At 42.4% G+C, this 19,836-nt stretch overlaps 1 protein-coding gene and 1 long non-coding RNA gene across 4 annotated transcripts in view; one reads left to right on the top strand and one right to left on the bottom strand.

Annotated features, from left to right (window-relative positions):
* The window catches only part of LOC133658907 (uncharacterized), a 15,914-nt gene extending 13,111 nt beyond the window's left edge, over positions 1 to 2,803 (top strand). Inside the window, exon 3 of the long non-coding RNA XR_009827564.1 lies at positions 2,672 to 2,803. This is a non-coding gene — a long non-coding RNA (uncharacterized LOC133658907). The remainder of the gene's footprint in view (positions 1 to 2,671) is intronic.
* The window catches only part of LOC133658905 (SLAM family member 9-like), a 25,755-nt gene extending 6,933 nt beyond the window's left edge, over positions 1 to 18,822 (bottom strand). The window contains exons 1-7 of one of the 3 annotated variants that reach the window (XM_062061408.1): positions 18,611 to 18,822; positions 3,323 to 3,613; positions 2,867 to 3,115; positions 2,655 to 2,762; positions 2,442 to 2,480; positions 1,151 to 1,653; positions 537 to 661 (exon numbers count right to left, since the gene is read on the bottom strand). In XM_062061408.1, the coding sequence (XP_061917392.1) occupies positions 638 to 661; positions 1,151 to 1,653; positions 2,442 to 2,480; positions 2,655 to 2,762; positions 2,867 to 3,115; positions 3,323 to 3,613; positions 18,611 to 18,659 (1,263 nt within the window). In that variant the 5' untranslated portion in view covers positions 18,660 to 18,822 and the 3' untranslated portion in view covers positions 537 to 637. Of the gene's footprint in view, positions 1 to 536; positions 662 to 1,150; positions 1,654 to 2,441; positions 2,481 to 2,654; positions 2,763 to 2,866; positions 3,116 to 3,322; positions 3,614 to 18,610 lie in introns of those variants that run through there. The other 2 variants (XM_062061406.1, XM_062061407.1) reach the window with 2 other exon arrangements.
* Positions 18,823 to 19,836: the final 1,014 nt, after the last annotated feature.

Genomic DNA, 19,836 nt, shown 5'->3' on the forward strand with positions numbered 1-19,836 from the left:
TCGGGCTTAAATGCAGATAGAAACAAAAGAAATAAACCCCTGACTGGAAGGATAGACAGAAAATCAACAATAATATTAAACCATGGACATGTAACTACACGGTTAATGCTTTCCAGCCTGGCGAAGCTTAACAATGCTGTTGCTAACGACGCCATTGAAGCTAACTTAGCTACGGGACCTCGACAGAGCTATGCTAAAAACATTAGCTCTCCACCTACACCAGGTCTCATCTGCTCATCAACACCCGTGCTCACCTGCGTTCCAGCGATCGACGGCGCGACGAAGGAATTCACCCGATCACCGATGCGGTCGGCGGCCCCGAGACGGAGGAAGTCAAGGGGAGGACAGCAATGCGGCGGCGGGCGTTGTAGCTTTCGACGACACCCCGGCCATCATCAGAGTCGGCAAGAAGCATATATTTCCCCAAAGTTACGTACGTGACATGCACATAGCGTCACGCACGTACGGGCAAGCGATCAAATGTTTGGAAGCCAAAGCTGTACTCACGGTAGCGCGTCTGCTATCCATCTCAAAGTCCTCCTGGTTGTGTTGCTGTAGTCCGCCGCTAATACACCGATCCCACCTACAGCTTTCTTCTTTGCAGTCTTCATTGTTCATTAAACAAATTGCAAAAGATTCACCAACACAGATGTCCAGAATACTGTGGAATTTTTCGATGAAAACAGAGCTGTTTGTATTGGGACACAATGGTGTGCCAATACTTCCGTTCACTCCGTGACGTCACGCGCAAACGTTATCATACGAGACATTTTCAACCGGATATTTCCCGGGAAATTTAAAATTGCACTTTATAAGTTAACGCGGCCGTATTGGTATGTGTTGCAATGTTAAGATTTCATCATTGATATATAAACTATCAGACTGCGTGGTCGGTAGTAGTGGGTTTCAGTAGGCCTTTAAACTGTCTCTTATTAGTACTTTGTTGAAGTTCCTCACTCGATCTGTTCCATAAATTAGTCCATGTAAAGAAATGTCTAAATGTTTAACCGTTGTGCGAGCATACTGTACAAATGTTTAAATTGTATTTAAGTTGTATTTCTGTTTCCAAAAATAGTTGTGCATTATTGGTGAGCATGTTGTAGTTTTATTTGTACCTGACAGGATTTTAAGACATGTATTTTATATTTACCTGGATGATGTTGAAGAAGCAGAACTGTACGAGGTTCTTGTCCAAATCGTTTCCTGTGAAAAGTCCTGAGTCCCTGAGAGTTTCAAAACAGTACTTCCAATACGTCCATACGTGTAACCATGTGTGACTGGTAGAGTTAGATGTAGAAATCACACTTTGATACTCATTAGAATAGTCTGTATGATTCCTACGCAGGAAAGTTTGCGTTTTTGTGATGTGGTGCAAACTTGGTTTGGCTATCAGTTGCCGTGGACAACCTCCAATACGAGTCACTGTGTCCAGGAAGTGGTTCAGAAATACTGCAGGATCACTGTTGGCATTGTCTGCTTTCATCCACAATATGCGTTCACTGAATATGTCCTTGCAGGCAGTAATTGTAATACCATATTCCTTCAATTTATCATGTGAGCCCAAAAACCAGAAGTCGTTAGGATTGCTGATGTTGTATATCTCCATTATTTCCTTTCTGTTTAGTGAGGATATAGACCATTCATAGAGAAGTACTGTGAAGACAAATTGCATCAGTTAGTGTAATTATGCATGATCTGTAAAACATTTATATATGTGGATGTCTTTATTTAACGACAACAAAGTAGTTTGGATATGTTACTCATATTAACTGCACAAAGGAGATTGTTTTTATTGTCATTACATTGCTTTTTTAACATTAACAATACTTAAATACATTATATTAAATCGATTGGGATGATTTAATCAGTTTATGAGAAACTTTGAGAGGAGATGGACTATAGGCTGATAACGAAAAAAATACATGTTATTTTATTTAATTTTGGTGTGGATGAAAATATTTGATTCAATCACTCCATTTATGATTTGAATAATAAGAGGGAGAAATCGTTATCTGATCCCCTTAAAAAGATATAAACACCCCAGATTGTACTATATAAAGACTTTAGCAGAGAGTTGGGACATCAACACACAATCCAGAAGAAGAGCAATAAAAGTACAGGAAGATTTCACAAAAATAAACTTACCATGAAAAATGTTATTGTTTGTACAGTATCTTTGCAAGAGTGTACATTTATAAAATCAGCAGGGGATACAATACTTATGTTCTTACTGTGTTATGTATTATACATTATCATACACAATAGTTAACATGCTGTATTACTAACAAGTTAACTCAGTATGAAAACTACTAACATGGCAGCAAACCATTAAAAGAAGAAGAAATAAAATGTATTTCAACGGAAATAATTCATAGAGTTAATTGTTAACAATCACCAAGACACTGCATGCAGATCTACAACCATTGTTGGACGGATCTTACCTTCTTTTCTGCGTTCATCTCTTTTACGACGTTCTGCAAGTGCAAAGAGAGATATTTGTATTTTGTACAATTTTCAAGAGAATGTTTTGCACAGAAACAAGGAGAGAAAAGTTCATAAATTAGCTTTGAATGCACAAAGAGATCAGTAGATCATCATCACTTTAGTCGTCCTCACGGGGACAAGATTGTTAAATTTCAAACACTCTCATCTACCTTGACGTTTTTTGTAGAATTTCCATCCCCAAAAGATGAAGACCCCAATTAACACAACTGCAATGATGGAAAGGAAGATGACAACCTTTTCAGCAACAGTTATACCACCTGAAAAGGAACACAAAAGTCATTGTAACATTTATGTGTACATTCATATTAAAATATCATTCCAATTTGAATATCTCAATTGTGTTATTATTGATAATATTTACCAGATAAGCAGTCCTTGACAGTGAATGCAGCAATTTCATTGGTCAGAGGGTTGCCGACATCACACATATAAACTTCATGATTAAGAAACTTCTTGAGAGTTATTGTTAAATTTGGTCCAGTTTGCTCATTTCCATCTGATCTCCACTTGAACTTTAATAAATGAGAATGTTTGGACTCTGTTGAGCACACGAGCGTCGCCTGGTATCTGTCAATCATCTTACACCTTATTTTGGGTTTGGATACTTTGTCTGCAGACACAAAGACGAAGGATCAGAAAAAATTATATAAAATATGCTGCCCCTAGTGATTTGAAGTGTAATATGATTTATTAACATTGTTAGATTAACTTCATAAGCAGGAAGACACAGCACTATCTTGTTTTTATTATTCAGTATTACGTATTGGCTTGTGTAAAGCACAATATTTCTGTTTCATGGATGAAAAGATAAGCTCACCTATAACCTCGATTTCATACGCATTGTGATAGAGCTTCGTGTTTATTCTGACTTCCTGGTCATAGTTTCCACTGTCTTCATATGTGGCATTTTTGATGGTGAGTACTGCAGAGTTCTTGTTGAGAGTTATTCTGTTCTTGTATGGGTCCTCCACAGTCTCCATTTTGCCATCAAAAAATACAATGTCGTTGACCTCATATATCCAGTATATTTCAGTTGGCTGTCGATAAGTTGAAAGTCCCAGGGTTATCTCCTGACCCTTCAGTACATATTTCACATCCCGTGCAGAACCTGTGGAAGATGCAAAAATAAATAGATGAAAATTTTTACACATTCAAACACAGACATTTCATCTCCATTTTAACAATATTTACAACATTTACAATATTTTCTTTATTTTATCACCTCTCTTGTGAATCAAAACTATACAAACTAAGCTGACTTGAGTTATGTGGAGACTCTTATTTTAAAATCTTTCATTCCTTTTCTTCCAATGTTTTAGAGAGTAACTCTTTTTTATCTTTTCCACTTTCAATCGTTGTACAAGTCATTGACGATGTGAGTCTTGGAAGGCATTAAGAGTATATCTGACGTATTCATGGCTTTTCGTGAAGTGTGTGATGTTTTATGGATGTTCTAATATTATTATAGCTGAAATTACAGCTGTACTATTTGGTTAACAGCATCTGACTACTAAACCAATGAGCTATTATGGCTGACCTGCACATGTTGATTTGCGACAGCAGTTGAATTGATGCTTGTTTTGTGTGTTTGTTTGCTGCCATTGTTTGTATTGGTGTGCATATAAGATACAGACTTTGACTTGATTTCATTAGATAATAAAATAATAGCACAATCTTGGACTTGTTTATTACGGATACTAACCCGAAGTTACTCAAAATACACTACAATGTACGTTTCACAGCAGCAAAGTGGACAATAGCAGCACAAAATAATCAGAAGCAGTGTAAAAACGATGTGAACAGATTGCCCCAGAATGCAAAGATACCTTTATCGATGCAATCAAAGAGTCTCTGTTGAGTATTAAACTCTGCGACTGGTTTTTTCGGATATTGACCACGTTGGGGTTCCGGTCAGAGAACACACAGTCATCATTTGGACTCCTCCAACTTTAATGGTGCATATTGGTGTAGGTTCATTTAGTTAGTTAGTTAGTTAGTATATCGTCAAAGACTAGAGCACCGATTAAACGTAGCAGAGAAAACAAGTCAGCACACATTAACACACGTCAAAAGGGAAGCGGAAGTGACCCCTACAGGAAGGAAGCGGAAGTGACACTGTCATGAAATGCTTCAAAATAAAGTATCTGAAAACGTAGATAAACATGTAGAATTCTTAACAGCCGCCCCCACATTTGTAGAACAAATGTGTAACTACAGGAATTCTTCAAGTGTCCTTACTGTCATCCTCTAAACTTGGAAGTGGGATCAAGCGAGCTACCGGTCTGGTGTAGACTTTACTCTTGACCATTACCTCAGCAGTCCTGACCTGTCCATCTTGACTCGGAATGGTCTTAACCACTCTGCCGATGGGCCACTGTGCTCTTGGAAGTGAAGGGTCCACCATCAGAACTACAGTGTTGATGGTTAAATTTTCAGAAGACCTCTGCCATTTTGACCTGGTCTGCAAAGTGGGTAGATAGCTGCGTATGAAGTGGATCCAAAACTGATCCACAAGTGTTTGACAATGGCGCCATCTCCGCCGCCCCATGACAGCTGGGACGTAAACTACTTGAGGCAGTGCAGAATCCCGCCGCCCCATGAGAAGGATGTTTGGGGTGATTGGGTCCAGATCAGAAACATCAGATGATACGTACCCTAGTGGTTTTGAGTTCAGTATCCCCTCCACTTCTACTAGAGTTGTGTGCAAGACATCTTCTGTGACTGACTGCCCTCCTACTGCGACTTGAAGACTGGCCTTGATGGATCTAATTTCCCGTTCCCATGCCCCACCAAAATGAGGGGCATTTGGAGGGTTAAATTTGAAGTCAATCTGATATTCTGTCAGTTGCTCTCGTAGCTGAGGTTCCATCTCTGCAAACACTGTCCTGAGTTCTCTTTCGGCTCCTCGGAAGTTGGTCCCACAATCTGACAGTACCTCTCTTGGTCTTCCCCTTCTGGCAATGAACCGACGTAGAGCGAGAAGGAATGCATCGGCATCCATGGAGTTGAGAAGCTCGATGTGAACTGCTCGAGTTGTAAGACACTTAAAAACGACACCCCATCGTTTCTCTGATCTTCTGCCCACTTTGACCAGATAAGGTCCAAAACAATCCACACCTGTTGAATGGAAGGGTGGACAGAGAAGTCTGAGGCGTTGTGGTGGCAGATCTGCCATCCTTGGGACTGTCGGTTGAGCTCGCCAGCGTTGACAAGATGGGCAATTGTGCTGATGGTGCCTGACTGCTTGTCGTCCTCGCAGAATCCAGTAATGTCTTCGAAGTTCTGCATACACTCGCTCTGTACCTGGGTGCAGAAGACGTTCGTCCATGTCCTTGATGAGGAGTTTAGTTATCTGATGTTTTGGGTCCAGCACAATAGGATGGATCTCTTCTAAGTCCGAGTTCTGGAGTCGTCGCAGCCTACCCCCAACTCGAATTAACCCTGTAGTTGAGTCCCACTCAGGAGAGAGGCACGCCAGACGACTCTTAGCTGACACTGCGTTCTGTGTTTTAAGAGACATGATGTCTGCGGGAAAGGTTTGAACTTGACATCTTTTCAGCAACAGAAACTCAGCTTCTTGGGAGCTGATTGTCTGACTGTGTGTCGAACCTCCTGGTCCTTCCTGTCCCGCCTGCTGAGTGACTTTTACTAATTCTTTCCAGGTATTGAATAGAAAAGCATCCGGAATATTATTGTCGCTTTGCACTACTGCAAGACCACAGAAGGTGATGCTCTTTAGTTCGGATGAAGTCAGGGATGAATGTTTCTCCGGTCTTTTTGGCCAGTATTCCGCACTTTGCCTGAGAAATGTGGGTCCTTGACTCCAGCGCCCGTCCTCCGCAAGTTCCAGAAGTGGTTTCCCCCTGGTGATGTCATCAGCAGGATTGTTGTGGGTGTCCACATACCGCCAGGATTGTCGATCCGTCAGCTCCTGTATCTCTGAGACACGCGTTCCAACAAAGACCTTGAAGCGGCAGGAGTCCGACTGGAGCCACTCCAGAACCGTGGTGGAATCCGACCACAGTGTTGTCTTTTGAAGAGGGAGGGTCATCTCTGTCTTTAAAACCTTGGCAAGCTGAGCTCCAGCTAATGCTGCACAGAGCTCCAGGCGAGGCATGGATTGTTGTCTTTTTGGAGCTACCCTTGATCTTGCCATAACGAACGAGGTGAGAATGACATCTTTAGTCTGTAGTCTGACATAAGCAACTGCTCCATATGCTCGTTCAGAGGCATCACAAAAGATGTGCAGATCATACTCATAACCAGTGGTTGGGATTGGTGTGTAGCAGCGTGGTATAGATAATTTATCTAGATGTTGGAGCTCACTCTCCCACCGCTTCCAGGCCTCCTGCAGGGCTCGCGGTAAGTCGGAGTCATCCCAGCTTCTCTGCTTGGACCATAGCTGCTGAATGAGAACCTTGGCGCGGGTCGTATACGGTACTATAAACCCCAGGGGGTCATACTGGCTGGCTAGCACCTGATATGCAGTCCTCATGGTCAATATGGTATGTTCGATGTTTCTACATTGGTAGCTAAGGGTGTCAGTAGCACAGTTCCATCTCAGGCCTAAAGCAGGCTCTTGTGGCTCAATTCGGTTCTGGCTTAGCCACTGCTCTGTGGTAGTTGATCTTCCTTCAGGCGGGACTTGGGCTAACACCTCTGGTTGGTTACTTGCCCATTGTCGGAGGTCAAATCCTCCTTCTGCCATCAGTTTGCGCAACTGAGTCACCTGCTGTGCAGCCTCAGATAGGTCGGTGAAACTCTTTAAGCAATTATCCACATAGAAACTTTGCTCCACTGATTTAAGAAGTCCTGGATGGTTGTGTTGGTGATTCCGAGCATGTTGCTGCAGAGCAAATATTGCACAGCACGGGCTGCATGTCGTTCCGAATGGGAGCACTTGCCATTCATAAACGTCTGGTGGGTCTTCGCTGCGCAAATCTCTCCAGATAAAACGAAGGAGTGGTCTATCTTCAGGGAGAAGACGGATCTGATGAAACATTGCTCGGATATCTCCACTCACAGCTACCTGGTGCTGTCTGAACCGAAGAAGAACACCTAGCAAGGATGGTCCCAGGGTAGGCCCAGGGAGGAGTTGGTCGTTCACAGACACTCCCTGATGTCGAAACGAGCAGTTGAAGACAAGTCTTGCCTTCTCATTGTGGAACACGAGATGATAGGGAAGATACCACGCTTCATTGGACTGTTCCGTCTCTTCATGCGAGAGCTTCTTGACATACCCTGCTTGAATGAGCTTAGCGATCTCAGCAGAAAAGGAAGTGACTTTCTCTGGATTCTTCTTGAGCCTTTTCTCTGTGCTTCTCAAGTGAGCCATAACGGTGGATATGGAACTGTTGAGTTTAGGCATATCTTTCTTTCTTAGGAGGGGTGTTGCATAGCGCTGGACACCCTCTATGTCGACTCGCTGAGTTCTTGTCTCCAATAAGGTGATTGCTTCCTGATCTTCACGAGAGCGAACAACCATCTTTTCGTTCCTGAAAGGCAAAACATCAAGTTGCCATAACTTTTCCACATTACGAAACAAGATGTCATTGGGAGTGGCAAGTGAGGTAAAGAGACACAATTGTGTTGAGCTCTGTCCTTGTGTTCTTTCCTCCGCCCCTTGTAAAGTCCATCCAAGTGCTGTGTGGATGGCTATGGGTCCTCCATTATTTCCCTGACGGACTGGCTTCGTGGCAGTGATCAGGTGCACATTGTCTGACCCAATTAACACTAGGGGGCGTGCATTGGAGAATGGTTGCAACGAAATCCCACGTAGATGTGTGTACTTCCTCTGAAGTCTCTGAACTGGGTAGGTCTGCTCCATCAGATCCAGACCTTGTGCAGTAAACGCACCTTGCACTTGGTAACGTTTCCCTGGGTTCTTTATAGGGGAAATCTCAAAGTCAACTGTTAAACCCTTGAGGTGGGTAAGGTCTGTGCGCACGGTGCGCAGGGCAAGGATTTCATGTTGGCCATGTAAGTGTAGATGTTGTGCTGCGTCAGGTAAAATCATAGTTCGTTGAGCCCCATCATCTAAGACGGCAAATGTCTCCATTGATTTTGAATTATGATGCAGCAGTACAGGAACAACTTTCAGGAGCACTCTACTTGAGGTGATGCTGGGAGTCAAATAGACACGACTCTCTGTGGGAGTCATCTGGGTGTCTTCAGTATACCGTTGAGCTACATTGTGGAGAACTTGGAGGTGGATACCATTGCAGTCGCTGCAGGGCTTCTTGAGAGTACATGCGTCGGGTGCATGAGCACGTGCACATCTCCAGCATCGTCCTTCTTCTACTATCCATTTGTCCAGGTGCGCCGCAGAATGTTTTCTGATCTGTTGACAGCGACCAATATAGTGTTCCTTGCTATTGCAGAAGAGACAATGCATTTTGTTAGCTTTGTTGGTGTCAGCAAGAGCGTGCTTAGTGGAGGCACCCTGTCGTGTTGGTGCTGCTCCAAGATATACAGCTGTAGCTTGACCTTTGACCCTGAAGATACTTTTTTCTGTTGCGCTCCCTGAGGGCTTCTCCTGTTGATAGCGTTGCACCAATCTGCTGGAAAGGCGCTGCTGTTGTGCTTTACCTTGAAGCCATCCATTTAGGTCCTGCAGGTTGTAGGGGTTCAGACTTGTGCCATTTAATTTGCCTTGTAACTGTAGATGCTCGATGAACCCATCTCTGTGGTACTTTGGCAGCTTGCTAAGTAGGCGATCGACATGTGAGCAGCAGTTCAGTTCCATGCCTTGTGGTCCCTCTAAGGAGAGCAGCATGCTTACTAGGAGATGGACTCGCAGAGCAAAGCTCTGAAAGGTGCGGGCATCAGTCGGCTTGACATCTGGGGAGGTCAGAATGGCAGCTATTTCGCTTTGAGCAAGCTGATGTGGCTGACCATACTGGAACTGCAAAGCTTGCATGGTGGCTGTATATGGGTATGGATGGTGGCGGCACGACTGACCTATCATTTGTGCTTCGGGAAGCTTGAGATGTTCAAGTAGCACATGATATTTATAATTCTCACTTAAGTCTGGATGGGGTTCGAGTAGGTTACAAAGAGCAAGCTTGAGGTTAGCAAACTCTCTTTCACTATCTGCAGTAAAATCTGGAATTTTAGGTTGTGGCACACCGTAAGTTGAGCGTTGTGACACACCATATGTTGAGCGTTGTGACAAGTTAGTGGGTAATGGGGGAACATTGTGACTTGACAGCATCTGTGGCTGATAGACTGTGGGCATGCTACCCTCTAGTGGTGAAGTGTATAATGGGTACTGAGGTGTTGTTACTGCTGTGAGCCCGGGGAGGTAATGAGTTACGTTTGCACCTGAGTGAGCGTCAGGTATTGCAGGTGGAAAGGGATGACTGAGCACATTCAGGGGGTTGTAAGAAGCAACTGCAGGTGTACAAGTTGCTGTAGTGCGTTGATGATCGGCTGGTTGGATGCATTCTCCAGATTTTCCACAGTGCTGAGGGGGGCCCTTTGGTCGTAGTAATAATGTGTCCTGGCTGGGGAGTTGTTCCTGATGTACAGCAGGCAACACCATTCTATATGAAGCAACAGAGGATGGGGAGCTTGGGCATTGTGGTGAGAATGCTTGTGTTAATGTAAGTGGGGAAGCAGCTCTCTCACGTGCAGCTGCGGGAATGATGTCCACTTTATTAGTTTCATTCCCTGACACTGAATGTGTGCTTGCTGTTATGCATCCCCCAAGTGGAGGCTTTACAAAGTGCAGCTGCTTTGTTACTCGTTCAGGTGAGGGAGTATGTGAAATGGAAATTGCAGCACAACTGTCACTCACTGAAGGAGGTTGTGCTGGTGAAGGCTCCGTGTCCATATGAAGGTCATTTCCGTCCATTTCTTCTTCCATGAGGAAGGACGATATGTGTTCCATCAGCTGTTGCCGTCGCCGTTGTCTGCTCTCATATTGGCGGAGTTTAGCAGTAAGTCGAGTAATTTCGTCCGTCTCCTCCTTTTCCTTTACTGATACTGATTCCATTAGTTTCCTGAGTGAAGAAACATTCAGCATGTCGACTGACGTGGCACGATGTGAGGTTACTTGGTCATCTATTTGAAGCAATGCATCTGCTTGGCTACTGTTCACTGCGGCTGCTGCTCCTCTCTGCTCCTCCATCTCGGCAGGGGGGGAGGAAAGGGCAGGTCGGTGCACATTATAGGCAAGGATGTAGTCTTCAAGATGTTTTGGGGTGCGGCGTTCCCTCACCGATCGGTCTCGTACATCAGGATGGAATGGAGACGCAGATTCATCCTCTGATGACATTTCCATTGTAGCCAATTATATCCGGCTCGAAGGACCTTTGTTGAGTATTAAACTCTGCGACTGGTTTTTTCGGATATTGACCACGTTGGGGTTCCGGTCAGAGAACACACAGTCATCATTTGGACTCCTCCAACTTTAATGGTGCATATTGGTGTAGGTTCATTTAGTTAGTTAGTTAGTTAGTATATCGTCAAAGACTAGAGCACCGATTAAACGTAGCAGAGAAAACAAGTCAGCACACATTAACACACGTCAAAAGGGAAGCGGAAGTGACCCCTACAGGAAGGAAGCGGAAGTGACACTGTCATGAAATGCTTCAAAATAAAGTATCTGAAAACGTAGATAAACATGTAGAATTCTTAACAGTCTCTATTGCAACAAAAGAGAAGCTGGCTTGATGTAGCACCATACAAAAATGCAAGTATGAGCACAAACAAGAAAGACTGGAATAAAAACTTGGCTGGTGCCTCATGGAAACTTGTCAAAGGGATGGGCATAGCGAGGTGTAGAAAGCAAGAAAAAAATGCAGAAAAACACATGCAATGATCAAATGATTAACAAAGGCTGCAACTCAACTTAAATAGTGCAAGTTACTCGGGGAGTGACGAGATCCAGCAAGATTAAAACGTGGTCATATGTGGAAGCCTCGCACACTTGCAGTCTCACACAGGGAAGTTTGCCCCTGTGTAATAATACACATGCATACATACATATATACACAAAGCTACACGTATACACTAACACACACACAAACAAACATATACAAACCCACATTCATATACACATTTATTCACACGCGTATATACTCACACACACATTTATATACACGTTCACACATATACAAACACATATGCATCAATATAATCACGTTTCATCAAATATATATTAACGTGTTCCCCTAGGGGAAACTGGGTAAAACACGGCACACTGAAAAAGCTTAACCTATTGTTACTATAACAATCTACAAGGTTAATACAGTTCGCTTCTCTATCTTTCCCTCCGTTTATCTGTTTTCTTTTGTAATTCAAGTTATCATTACATATATGTATTGTTGCATTTGAAACAATTGTATTGTTGATAGTAGAGGTAATTATTGTCATTATTGATTATCAATATTGCTCTTTCCATTGCTATTTATATTGCTCCATTTGGAGTGTAATAATGTTCATTGTCATTTCTGTGTTATTAATATTTACTTCACTAACTGCTTCTTTGTTATTAGTTTCCGTATCATATTTGTACATATCGTATTTGCTGGTGCTGTTCTGTTGTTGTGGTTGTTTGTGTTGTTGCTGCTAGACTTTTGACAAGAACAATCAATCAATCAATCAATCAATGTTTATTTATATAGCCCTAAATCACAAGTGTCTCAAAGGGCTGTACAAGCCACAACGACATCCTCGGTACAGAGCCCACATACGGGCAAGGAAAACTCACCCCAGTGGGACGTCAATGTGAATGACTATGAGAAACCTTGGAGAGGACCGCATATGTGGGTAACCCCCCCTCCCCCTCTAGGGGAGACCGAAAGCAATGGATGTCGAGTGGGTCTGACATAATATTGTGAAAGTCCAACACATCAGCGAAAGTCCAGTCCATAGTGGGGCCAGCAGGAACCATCCCGAGCAGAGACGGGTCAGCAGCGTAGAGATGTCCCCATCCGATGGACAGGCTAGCGGAGCAGAGTAGAAAAGAAAAGAAAAGAAACGGCAGACCAACTGGTCTAAAAAGGGAGTCTATTTAAAGGCTAGAGTATACAAATGAGTTTTAAGATGAGACTTAAATGCTTCTACTGAGGTAGCATCTCTAACTTTTACCGGGAGGGCATTCCATAGTATTGGAGCCCGAATAGAAAACGCTCTATAGCCCGCAGACTTTTTTTGGGCTCTGGGAATCACTAATAAGCCGGAGTTCTTTGAACGCAGATTTCTTGCCGGGACATATGGTACAATACAATCGGCAAGATAGGCAGGAGCTTGACCGTGTAGTATTTTATACGTAAGTAGTAAAACCTTAAAGTCGCATCTTAGGTGCACAGGAAGCCAGTGCAAGTGAGCCAGTATAGGCGTAATATGATCAAACTTTCTTGTTTTTGTCAAAAGTCTAGCAGCCGCATTTTGTACCATCTGTAATCTTTTAATGCTAGAAATAGGGAGGCCCGAAAATAAAACGTTACAGTAATCGAGACGAGATGTAACGAACGCATGGATAATGATCTCAGCATTGCTTGTGGACGAAATGGAACGAATTTTAGCGATATTACGGAGATGAAAGAAGGCCGTTTTAGTAACACTCTTAATGTGTGACTCAAACGAGAGAGTTGGGTCGAAGATAATACCCAGATTCTTTACAGAGTCGCCTTGTGTAATTGTTTGGTTGTCAAATGTTAAGGTGGTATTATTAAATAGATGTCGGTGTTGAGCAGGACCGATAATCAGCATTTCCATTTTCTTAGCGTTGAGTTGCAAAAAGTTAGCGGACATCCATTGTTTAATTTCATTAAGACACGCCTCCAGCTGACGGCGTGTTGGTCAGCTTTAGGGGCATGTAGAGTTGGGTGTCATCAGCATAACAGTGAAAGCTAACACCGTATTTGCGTATGATGTCACCTAGCGGCAGCATGTAAATACTAAAGAGTGCAGGGCCAAGAACCGAACCCTGGGGAACTCCGCACGTTACCTTAACATAGTCCGAGGTCACATTGTTATGGGAGACACATTGCATCCTGTCAGTAAGATAAGAGTTAAACCAAGACAAGGCTAAGTCTGACATCCCAATACGCGTTTTGATACGCTCTAATAAAATATTATGATCAACAGTATCGAAAGCGGCGCTAAGATCAAGAAGCAGCAACATAGATGAAGCATCAGAATCCATCGTTAGCAATAGATCATTAGTCATTTTTGCGAGGGCTGTCTCCGTAGAGTGATTTGCCCTGAAACCGGATTGAAAAGGTTCACAGAGATTGTTAGACGCTAAGTGTTCATTTAGCTGCTGTGCGACAATTTTTTCGAGGATTTTCGAGATAAACGGAAGGTGGGACACCGGCCGGTAGTTTACCATGAGGTCAGGATCGAGGTTAGGTCTTTTGAGTAGAGGATGAATAACCGCTTTTTTGAATGCTAGGGGAACAGTGCCAGAGGAAAGTGATAAGTTTATAATATTTAACACTGATGGACCTAATAATACAAAAAGCTCCTTGATAAGTTTCCCAGGAATTGGGTCAAGTAAACATGTTGTTTGTTTTGTCCCATTTACACATTTTAACAATTCCTCCAATGTTATTTCATCAAAGAGAGAGAAACTATTTTGTAGGGCAGTGTCCGTCGTATATACAGTCGTATCTGTGTTAATAGAACCCAGTTGTAGCTGAGATGCATTGTCTTTAATCTCTTTTCTAATGACTTCAATTTTCTTATTAAAGAAATTCATAAAGTCATCTGCTGAGTGGGTGGAGCTACTGGGAGGAGTCCCTTGTTGGGTTAGCGATGCTACTGTACTAAACAAAAATTTAGGATCATTTTTGTTGAGGTGGATGAGATTTGAGTAATATTTAGCTTTAGCTGAGGTAAGCATGCGTTTATAAGTTATTAAACTATCACACCATGCTTGATAGAAAACCTCAAGTTTAGTCGCACGCCATTTGCGTTCCAGCTTTCTACATGATAATTTCTGGGCTTTAGTTTCTTCTGTAAACCATGGGGTACGCCTTTTAGGGGCCCTTTTTAGCTTTAGCGGTGCTACACTATCAATGGTGTCGCGCAGGGCGTCGTTAAAGTTGTTAGTGAGGTTATCAATAGAGCCCACATATTTTGGGAATGGTGCCATTACCGAAGGCAGTAGGTCAGTAAGAGTCGTCGTTGTGGCAGCATTAATGTTGCGGCTGCTATAGTAGTTATTATTATTATTATTAGTTTGTTGACAATGAGTCAGAACTTCGAATTTTATAAGGTAATGATCGGACATTACTTTAGTGTACGGGAGTATCGTAACTTTAGAGGTGGTGACACCCCTGACAAGCACTAGATCTGTCGTATTACCGTTGCGATGCGTGGGTTCATTTATTATTTGTGTAAGACCACATCTATCAATTATAGTCTGGAGCGCCACGCATGGAGGGTCCGATGGGGTATTCATATGGATATTAAAGTCCCCCATTATGATTATATTGTCGGCGTGCGTCACTAGATCAGCAACAAACTCTGAGAATTCACTGATGAAGTCCGAATAGGGCCCAGGTGGGCGGTAGATAACAGCCAGGTGGAGAGGCAGCGGTGTGACAAACATCAAAGTGAGCACCTCAAACGAGTTATATTTATTATTTAGGTTAGGTGTAAAATTATAGTTTTCATTGTATATTAGTGCGACACCCCCTCCCCTTTTAAGAGGACGGGCAACAGGTGCATTGGTATAGTTAGGAGGAGATGCCTCATTTAGCGCAAAAAAATCGTCTGGTTTGAGCCAGGTCTCGGCGAGACCAACGACGTCAAGTTTGTTGTCTCTAATGACCTCATTAACTAATAACGTTTTGAAAGATAATGATCTTATGTTTAAAAAGCCCATATTATAGGTAGTGGGCTGTTTTGAGGATTGTTTGTTGAAATTATCCGAAGTAGCAATATTAATAATGTTGCGTTTATTATGCGTAGTGCACTTTAAATAGTTTCGACCATATCTAGGAATTGATACAACGGGAATTTGCCGAATGTTTGCTAGATGTTGCGATAAACTGAACGCATCATAGTTAGCCACCTCAGTAGATTGCATGTCTGCCTCTGACATGGTCACAAAAGAAAAAACATTATGTGAGTTGTGTTTTATTCTAAGAGAATTGCTATGTGTGCAGGGATTATCCAGCCTGGCGCCGGCTAGTTCTAGTTTAAATGGCTTCGGCTTCTTACCCGGACACTCCACGCTTCTTTGGTTAGCTTTTACCTTTGTTGTTAGCCCCGCTCGGCATCCCCGCTTCTGCTTCCGCTCACACCGCTTATGTCGCCTCCATTGGCGGTCCCCGCTAGTACTTGACTCCGCTGCTACAAAGGTCGCTCGATGTAGCCCGCGAAGTATTCCCATGCTAGCGAGGAGGTCCACCGTACATGCATCTTTCAGTCTATAACGACCCGATCCATCCACATCCAGAATTGTCTGTCGGTCGTATGTGATCACAGAGTGTTCACGCTTTGAGCCAGCCATGAAATTGACAGAAATGACGGGTGTTTTTTGCCAAATCGCTCTACACTCCCAAGAGCGTCTTCAAGCTGCTGCATATCAATGCGCCGCCATCTTGAAGATGAAGAACAAGAAAGTTTGATCATATTACGCCTATACGGACTCACCTGCACTGGCTTCCTGAGCACGTAAGATGCAACTTTAAGGTTTTACTACTTACGTATAAAATACTTAACGGTCTAACTCTATCATATCTTGCTGATTGTATTGTACCATATGTCCCGACCAGAAATCTGCGTTCAAAGAATTTCGGCCTATTAGTGATTCCCAGAGCCCCCAAAAAGTTTGCGGGCTTTAGAACATTTTCTATTCGGACTCCAGTACTCTGGAATGTCCTCCCGGTAACATTTAGAGATGCTACCTCAGTAGAAGCATTTAAGTCCCATCTTAAAACTCATTTGTATACTCTAGCCTTTAAATAGACCCCCTTTTTAGACCAGTTGATCTGCTGTCTTTTTTTCTGCTCTATCACCCTCTCCTGCATGGAGAGGTTATTATGTGACCACGCATCAGCCTCCACGGATGACGCGCTAGCTGTTCCGAGCGAGGACCCAGGATGGACCACTCCTCTTTGCATCAGTTGGTGACGTCTGCGTGCTGCTGACTTTTCTCCATTCAAGATGATACCCTGCTGGTCTCCCAATGGACTGGACTTTCACATGAAGTCAAGTGGACCACTCTTTTGCATCAGTCGGTGAAGTCTCTGCTCCCCGACGTGTCTACATGCAAAAGGATCCACTTTTGGCCCCACTGTGGCCTGGACTCTCACACTATTAACTGTATCCACTCAGCATCCATTGACCTGATGTGGGATCTGAGCCAAAGATGTCGTTGTGGCTTGTGCAGCCCTTTGAGACATCTGTGATTAAGGGCAATATAAGTAAACTTTGATTGCTGATTGATTGATTGTCGTTGTTGTCTCTCTGTCTTATCCTCCTCTTTTCTCCGCAATATCCCCCATTGTCTTCCTTTTTTTCTTTTTCCATCCCCTCATACTCCGGTCCGGCAGCGCCAAATATTTATATAAATCCATTTAATAAAGTCAAATACAAATAAGGCAACAAGAGAAATATCCCATGCTTCTCTTTTGTAAAGTATATCTGTACAGCAAATATGGGCATCTACGTCAACAATATGATTTGCCTGAGTAGCTAGACAGGACAAGAAAAAAAACCCTGCTCGCCCACACATCAACCCCCCCTCCCCCCCTCCGTGCGTCGGTTGAGGTGGGCGGGGTTTGGTGGTAGCGGGGGTGTATAATGTAGCCCGGAAGAGTTAGGGCTGCATGGGATTCTGGGTATTTGTTCTGTTGTGTTTATGTTGTGTTACAGTGCAGATATTCTCCCGAAATGTGTTTGTCATTCTTGTTTGGTTTTGGTTCACAGTGTGGCGCATATTTGCAACAGTGTTAAAGTTGTTTTATACGGACACCGTCAGTGTAACCTGTGTGGCTGTTAACCAAGTATGCCTTGCTGTCACTGATGTGTGCAGGCAGAAGCCTCATACAACGTGTGGGTAGGCTGGCATGCTGTTTGTACAGGTTGTGTAGGGCGTTAAACGCTGTGTCATCACGGCATGCCCTTATTATTCTTGTTTGGGTGAAAATCAGCAGATTTTCGAGAGAATAGTTGCCCTGAAATTCGGGAGTCTCCCGGAAAAATCGGGAGGTTTGGCAAGTATGACGCTGTCAAGCGCCATTCATATAAAACTTGCGGGCCGCACTAACATTAAATTTTCATATTAAGGTGCGGGCCACGTGTCTGAGACCCCTGGTTTATACATAGCACAAAGCAAAAAAAAACTTTGTATGCAGTGTTATTTCATTTGAAATTTCAAAAGAGTTTTGTGGCTCCCATTGTTTTCTTGAATTTGTGAAACTGGTCAAAATGGCTCTTTGAGTGATAAAGGTTGCCGACCCCTGAGTTAAGGTAACACCGTAGAAGCAGTTACTATAGTAACTATAGTTGTCTACAATTAGTTTCAGGCCAGCTATGCCAGAGGCAAATGACTTAAAAAGTGGCTGTTCACAAACGTCCCAAAGAAAGAATAGATCAAGCAAAACAAGAGCCAGCATGCACAGGTCAGACCGGCCTAGCAAGTTCGGACAAGAATTTCATAAAAAGTGTCATCTACCCTCTCATTCATTGTGAATTTGTCACTGTAATTTTTTATTTTCTATGTGACAATGACGGAAAACATTTCAGTTATTCCATGAAGTGACTTGAGTTTGGGACCATTCAATTCAAAGCCTCAGATCTTAAACCTTAAAACCCCTTAACATCAGTCGGGATAAAACTTTCTGCCAGTCATTGTCAGAAACTGCTAGATGCTTCTGGAAACGATCTTATTTAGATAACTTTTAGTCAAAGGCAAAAACTAGCTATGTGTTCTCCTGACGTTATGCCTCAATATAAATTGTAAATATATTTTAGTTATATGAGTGAATAAATACTGTACTGTAAATAATGTAATAGTCTTCCTAAAATTAAGTACACATGCAACAAAACATGTTAACATGAGATTCTATTTAGTTCTAACATGCAGTTTTCAACACCACATGAACAAAAATATATATTTTAAAGTAACAACAGCACTTACCTAAACTGCAAGTGAACATGAAACAGACCAGGATGTGTTGGTAGTCCATTAGAGCTCTTAATTATTAACATTCAGCAATATTAATACACCATTAGATTATAACATTACACCACTGAACACAACCTGACACCAAATGTAATGCCCTAACACCTGAGCAAGCGCAAACCTGTTCAGAGAAGATGGGTGAAAGTGAAAGGAAGGACATGTCGATTATAAAAGCGCAATAGATTTTCACAATAAAAGCACGAGCAGAGAATTTCCACTTTAGCAAAAAGAATAAAGCTTATTAAAAGGGTGATCTAAATATGTAGAGACTCTTACTTGTGTCCCTGTACCTTTCTACCATTTCATTTTTGAGTTTTGTTTTTTAAGGCTGTGCTTTGTGTGGCCCTAAACTGTTTGTGGCCCCATTTTGTTTTTTAATAATACCTATTATCATTATCATTTTTATTATTAATATCCATCCATCTATTTTCTACTGCCTGTCCCTCTCAGGGTCGCGTGTGGCTTGAGCCTATCCCAGCTGCACTCGGGCGAAAGGCAGGGTACACCCTGGACAAGTCGCCACCTCATAGACAGACAACCATTCACACTCACATTCACACACTAGGACCAATGAGTAAATATTCTTTGTAAAGGTGCTGATTATAATAAATGTTTCCTACCACGAATTGAGTTGCATAGATTTCTACATTCTTTTTCCATGCATACCTCTGGTGCACCTGTTTCTAAGAGTATTCCATTGTTAAAACTGACAATATTTCCTGACTGAGGCCTCTTATAAATAACCAAACAACCAGCACCGTAAAAAAAACAACTTTATAAATTAGATTTATTGTACATTATTAGGGGTTTGGGAAAAAATCGATTCAAATTCAAATCGCGATTCTCATGTTGTACGATTCAGTATCGATTCTCATTTTTCAAAAATCGATTTTTTTATTTTTATATTTATTTTTATTTTTTTATTAATCAATCCAACAAAACAATACACAGCAATACCATAACAATGCAATCCAATTCCAAAACCAAACCCGACCCAGCAACACTCAGAACTGCAATAAACAGAGCAATTGAGAGGAGACACAAACACGACACAGAACAAACCAAAAGTAGTGAAACAAAAATGAATATCATCAACAACAGTATCAATATTAGTAACAATTTCAACATAGCAGTGATTAAAAATCCATCATTGACATTATCATTAGACATTTATAAAAAAA

The sequence above is a fragment of the Entelurus aequoreus genome, linkage group LG10 (assembly GCF_033978785.1).
Source record: "Entelurus aequoreus isolate RoL-2023_Sb linkage group LG10, RoL_Eaeq_v1.1, whole genome shotgun sequence".
Taxonomy (NCBI): Eukaryota; Metazoa; Chordata; class Actinopteri; order Syngnathiformes; family Syngnathidae; genus Entelurus; species Entelurus aequoreus.